The sequence below is a fragment of the Morone saxatilis genome, unplaced genomic scaffold (assembly GCF_004916995.1).
Source record: "Morone saxatilis isolate NCDOM2014 unplaced genomic scaffold, NCSU_SB_2.0 Contig0, whole genome shotgun sequence".
Lineage (NCBI taxonomy): Eukaryota > Metazoa > Chordata > Actinopteri > Moronidae > Morone > Morone saxatilis.
The window spans coordinates 14273399-14279589 of record NW_023339650.1 but is presented as its reverse complement, the minus strand read 5'-3'; the positions used below and the strand labels follow the sequence as shown (position 1 = coordinate 14279589).

Here is a 6191-nt window from a genome sequence, read left to right as displayed (position 1 = left end):
CTTTACTCAAGTAAAAGTGAAAACCCGGCTCTGAAATGAGCTCAAAGGATGAAAGTAAAAAGTTATTTAGAATATTTCTACCGACTGTTTCTCTACAACGATTCTTACATCTTTCGTTGTTTTCGTCACGTCTGTCATGTAATAATAGTAAATTTGGGGGAGTCTGTACCAAACAAACATGTTCTCTTGAATCTGGAGAACAACAGTTTTTAGTCCAGGGCATCTCTTCAGAACTACAGTACTTTATTATAATGTTGTTTATATTTGACCTTTATCAGAAACTTTGGACGTCATCATATTGTGATTTCGATAATATTTGGATTAATTGTGCAGCTCTATGTGATATTCACCGGTCTTGATGTTTGAAAGGAGGGCAATCATGCAAAATAAAAATAAAAACTGATAATTCTCACATGATTAAAACTACAAGAATGAGCCTGTTCTGACAATGTAAGGAGTAGAGACATCTGTGTATGGGGGAAAAGTAAACAGAAAAGTAAAGACGAAAAAAAACGACTTAACTACAATAACAAAGTATCTGTACTTAGTTACTTCCCACCTCTGCCCAAATCTGCAGCTCCCCCTTGTTTCAGTTTCATTACTTTGGCTCAAAAACAAAGTGGAGTGACGCAAACACAACTACAAATGTATGATAATGTGTCTGGACTCGCAACTGTCTGCTTCCAATTTCACCACATCAACTTAAAAGCCGATGACACGTTATTTCTACTCCGCACAAGTGCCAATAAAATCAGTTATAACAGATTTAACTTGTCACATATTTCCAAATCTGTCAACATGAGCTGTACACAGACACATAAAGGAGTCTTTCTTCTGCCTTTGCTATGAAGCTGAATGACCTTGAGGAAACTGATGGAGCACTACATGTCACCGGGATAAATTATGTCTTCTGCATCGGACGCTGATTTCGTTCTAGCAATCCATCTGCTTGCCATGTTTAAAGCAAAAGAAAAAAATCCACACTAAAACAGATTTTCATACTTGATTCAGTCAAAACTACATGTATGTACGTTTGTATAAAAAGCAAGTAGTGGCTAATGCTAAAGGTTGAAGTAAAAATTATTTTTAGAGCTGCTTTTAGGACTAAAAAATAATAACTTTTCCAAAAACTCGTGACACATTTGTTCCTTCAGAGCTGAAAGCTGACAGTATACAAATCATAGAAAACGTTCTAGTTTATACATCAAAATGATCAGTATTACAAGTCACTTAATGAGATTAAAACAATGTTACGAGGGAAACATCAGAGGAAAAAACCTCCATAAAAAACATTTTGAGGTGTATTTCTCTTTAAGGTGTGAACTGAATAACTACACAATGCTGCCACCTACTGGTCAGAATGAGTTATTATCAATGTGATGTGTGGGGGAAAACAAAAAGGATGTGAGGTGTTTTATCTGCGAGGTAAAACCTACAGCGTGGAACAACTTGCGCTGCAGCGGCTGGTAGGAGCAGATCTCCTTCAGGCCCCAGGTGATGCCCATGTTGGGTCTCTGTCCGAGTCCGCTACAGGGGGCATCGAGCAGGACGCGGTCGAAACTCTCAGGAGGGAAAGGAGGTCCTGGAATATGTTCAGAAACACAAGTGATATATACATATATAAAGAGTCCTGGTGTTATTAATGGATAAATATGTATAATAGAAACCTCCATGTGTCCCTCTGTACCTTCAGTGTGTGCCGGGTCGCTGCTCACTGCCTGAGTGCTGTTAAAGCAGTACGCTGTGATCGAACGCAGGTGCAACATTCGGGCGTTTTCACGAATCCGATCGATCTTATTTCGGATTCTGTCCAAGGCCACGACCTCGCCCTGTGTGAGACGGAAAGAGACAGCAAATTCATTAACAGAGCACAAAAAGCACCAATTATACCCTGGGAGGTTTAAAAAGTAGGAGTTTCTTTTATTAACTGTTTTAAACGAGCAGACCTGGAAAGTGAGTCAACAGAGCGAGTTTGGAGATTATTTTTAGATTTATTTCCTATATATTTTTGTATTTACTGATGTTTTTATTTAGTTACTTTAATTATTATTTATTACTACATCTGTCTATTGTATGTTTGTATATTCACATGCAAATCTTGTTTATAGTTTCTTAGAAAAAGTACATTTATAGTATAACAATATTACAAATCTTAATCTTGTGTTAATCACAGACTTTTAACAGGCAGCCAAACAAAATCCCACAGACTCTGAGACGAGGGACCCAGAAGTGCTCAAATACTAACTAATTTCCAGATTTTAGGACTCGTGAACACTAAAAGTAAAAGCAGTAATGTCCAAACTGTGCTCAAGATTTTAACGTAGAAGAATGCACGTTGATATGATCCCTGGAGCGGCTAGCATCTGACTGTTCATGAATGCTGTACCTGATCCCCCATGAGCGCGGCGATGTGGCTGGTCTTCCCTCCGGGAGCAGCACACATATCCAAGATCCGCTCTCCGGGTCGAGGCCCGAGCACGTGTCCCACGACCACAGAGGGAAGGTTCTGCACAAAAGGAAATACACTTTTAGGTTTTCCACAACAACCAACGTGAAGAGGCAGAAGTGTGCGAGTTTATATGCAACCCAACCCATCAATCTGATATTAATGGACAGGGAAAGTGCACATAATTACTATTTTATGTGTTTTATTAGAATAAATACCTGTAGGAAAGCCAGGCTGGGTAGGACACCATCAAAGGAAGGACTCTGGTAAAGTGGATCCACCATCCGAACACCGATTCCTCTAAAATGACACGACACACAATGACCGATGATTGTTGTTTTAATAATGCAGCCATAAATAAATAAATACAATAAAGGCTTTTTATCTTTTGTACTTATTATATTATATTATTCTCCTTTCTGTGCATCAGGACATGCTTTGTGTCACAGAATGGCTTCCTTGTTTGTTTTTCATTTACTGTACTTACTACATTACCCTTCCAATATTTAATAACTGATTAGGACAAGGACTGTAAAAACATCGAGTTTACTTACTTGGCAGGTTTGTCCGTGCAGAAGAGGCTGGAGCGGTCCACCTGAGCGACTCCATTTCCCACAAACACTCTCTTTCCCTGGAAGCTCGTGGCCGCTCGGGTGCACTTACCCTCCAAGTCAGAGAACACAGACACCAGATCTCCAGCCTTCATGTCTGTCGGGAGAGATTTCATGTTGGAAAAACCACAATCAACTAAATAAAAGCACCATGAAGTTGATTGATAACTTTGACGGATGATGCTACAAATATGTGTTTTAATTGACTTTAATAGTCTTACACTTTGGGCTGGCGACGATCCCCGGGGCGAAGACATGAGCTCCTCTCAGTACAGCACTGCCACACTGAGCACCGACCACCACCTCCGAGCTGAGCGGCTCCACGGGTCTGAGAGTGCGAGAGACGAGAGAGGAGGTCAAATACTTGAGTTTCAGGCTAAACGGATATTTCCTTTGTCTCAGGTCTCTGTATTTCTTCTTATATTTGTTTCAAAATGAGCCTGGGTCTGCTCGAGGTTTCTGCCTCTTAAGAGGAAGAAAAATGATTTTATTATTATTAATGAATTACTGTACGTTATTATGTGCAATATTTTGTTTCTTTATGAGGTAATTCCCATGAGCTCTTATTTGTTTTTTGTTGTGCTCTTTCCTTGCCACTGTTGCTAGGTGCTTGCTCATGGAGGGAACTGTCAGGTCCAGTACGCTCCAGATCAGTGATTCCCAACCTTTTTCTTTTAAGGGAAAATAACAATAACAGATCAACTAATAAACTGTACAATTAACCCAAACAGTAAATGCAATAACTGTAGGAAGTTTGTGTAAAACAAGCGATTTGGATGAATTTTGAGCAGATTATTTCTTGTGAATATTGATCAGAGATGAGCTTTCTTGATATTTTTAGGAACTTTTTATACAATTCTGACTGAATTGTGAAATTTCTTAACAATCATAGATACTTAATGTAATCATACATAACATGCTTCTTTTTTGACAAATTCTGTGTTTTATTCTCCCTGACACGATAGATAGATAGATAGATAGACTGTCTTGAGATAATTTCTGTTATGATTTGGTGCTATACTAATAAAACTGAGCTGAAAATGAAGAAGTTGTGTGCAAAAACCCACTCTTGACTCACTCAAACACCCCTAAAACAGAACAGAGCACAAGATCTTTGTTGTTCTGAGTGCACGACTGGAATTGGTGAACGATGTCAGAGTTATTTCTGTCTGGACTCGGCCCGAGGAAACACCCGCCCAGCGGTCAGACTGATGCTGCAGTTTAAGGCCGAGCTTGCAACTTCACAGAGTCAGAGTCAGAGTCAGTCTGACGTTGCTCCAGCATTCCTCACATACCTCGGGCCGTCGACAGGAAGGAGCAGCACATCTGGAATTCGTGGGTGGGGAAGAATCTGAACAGAGACCTCCTCTGCTGATGAGCTGCACATCTGCTGCTTCATACAACAACAACATATGAATGATTAGGACTCCACTGAGCACCACGAACAAAAACAACAACACACAGAAACAAAACCTCCAATCACATTAAGACAGAGATTCACCTTTTTCAGCTCCTCTCCTAACTTCTGTCTGATCTCTTCCAGCGGAGCCAGATGAGTGCTGGCCCGGACACAAGTGTACGAAGGAGGGTGAGACAGGCATGTGAGCAACTTCTGGAAGCGACACTCTGCCAGCTGATGGTCCACCGCAGCCAACACCTGAACGCAACACACAAACAAACAAACAAACAAACAAAGAGAAACAAATGAGCTGAGAAAATGTATTAGAAAACCTTCGGGAACTTACGTCTAGTATTAACTAGTATTTTTGTCAACTAAATACAAAAAAATACCCCTAAAACTGAAAATAACACAACTTCCACCTGAACTAACATCATTCAGGTCAGAATATTAAACAGAATTAATAGTTTCCAGGACAATAACAACCACTGACGACAGCAAGGACATTTTCTAGGGCTGATTTTGGCATTTATCAGAGTCAGTATTATTAAATTAGTCTGTTTTTATGCAAAAAAAACAAACTATGAAAGAGCACTTTAGACAACCTGGTTATGGGGGTGAAAGTATAATAATGCTAAAATGTTGGAAAAAAATCTAAAAGAGACATTTTAGACATAAGATATTAACATTGTGGGAAAAATCAGAGGTTTCTTAAGGAGTGTTTTAATCTAAAATCTTAACTACATCCTCCCGTGTATAAAAAAGGAAGTTTCTTTTCACAAGCGTATTTACGACTCTCCAGAAGAGAGCAACTGCCTCCTAATATGTTTAAATTCATACCTCCTTGTTAACGTAGACACTCTTGAGAAAATCAGACACTTCGGGCTTCAGAGAAATCTTGGGAAAAACAGACATTTCTTCAACCTGTGCAAAGGAAATAAAGGAAATCAGGTTGATGAACTGCAGAAGGAGAGTGTGATTACAGTCTGGAAACCTCTGATGTTGACTGGATAAAGTTATAACCCCATTATGATTAACACTTCTTTACATTTTGGTGGACAATCAAAGAAGGACACTTCTTTGCATTGATTACTGTGGTTTATTCTCACAGTACAGAGCCTGACGTCTGTGTAATAATTCATGCTTGTTCCTATGCAAATAAACTAATAATAACAATACAAAACATAAATATATTTAAAGGAAATGAACAGCACAGAATAAAACATTTTAATAAAATGATTAAACTGTTTTTAGGAGAGAGCAAGTTACCTGTTAATTATTCTATTATTGGCATTATCTGAATTAAATGAGATATTAGAATAAGATAATAAATGTGTGAACCTGAGAAAGCACCCTCTCCTCCCAACATTAAATAATACTTTATATCAGAGCTACTTTACGTCCAACACGCGTTTATTATTCAGAATCTGAACGCTCCTAATCAGTCATGTTCAACACATCCGCCTCTCACATTCATAATTAACAAGTGATCGATTCTATTAATAGTCTAGTCCGGCTGTAATAGTGATGTTAAAGTTGTTTTAATAATCATTAAGTACTCACGTTCTGCCTCTGCGTGCCCGGTGCTGTTTTACTTCCGCATACGTCACTAGCTTGGTCACATGACATTAGTTGAGATTGTAAACGGAAGTAATCTCACACACACACACACACACTCACACTCACACACACACACTCACACACACACACCACACACTCACACACACACACACAC

The 6191-nt window shown here is 39.1% G+C and overlaps 1 protein-coding gene across 2 annotated transcripts in view; it reads right to left on the bottom strand.

The window, feature by feature from the left end:
• The window catches only part of nsun6 (NOP2/Sun RNA methyltransferase 6), a 7560-nt gene extending 1494 nt beyond the window's left edge, over positions 1-6066 (bottom strand). Inside the window, exons 1-10 of one of the 2 annotated variants that reach the window (XM_035673567.1) lie at positions 6020-6066; positions 5297-5380; positions 4559-4714; positions 4353-4450; positions 3279-3385; positions 3001-3154; positions 2665-2746; positions 2387-2506; positions 1688-1829; positions 1437-1582 (exon numbers count right to left, since the gene is read on the bottom strand). In XM_035673567.1, the coding sequence (XP_035529460.1) occupies positions 1437-1582; positions 1688-1829; positions 2387-2506; positions 2665-2746; positions 3001-3154; positions 3279-3385; positions 4353-4450; positions 4559-4714; positions 5297-5371 (1080 nt within the window). In that variant the 5' untranslated portion in view covers positions 5372-5380; positions 6020-6066. The remainder of the gene's footprint in view (positions 1-1436; positions 1583-1687; positions 1830-2386; positions 2507-2664; positions 2747-3000; positions 3155-3278; positions 3386-4352; positions 4451-4558; positions 4715-5296; positions 5381-6019) is intronic. The other variant, XM_035673643.1, reaches the window with a different exon arrangement.
• Positions 6067-6191: the final 125 nt, after the last annotated feature.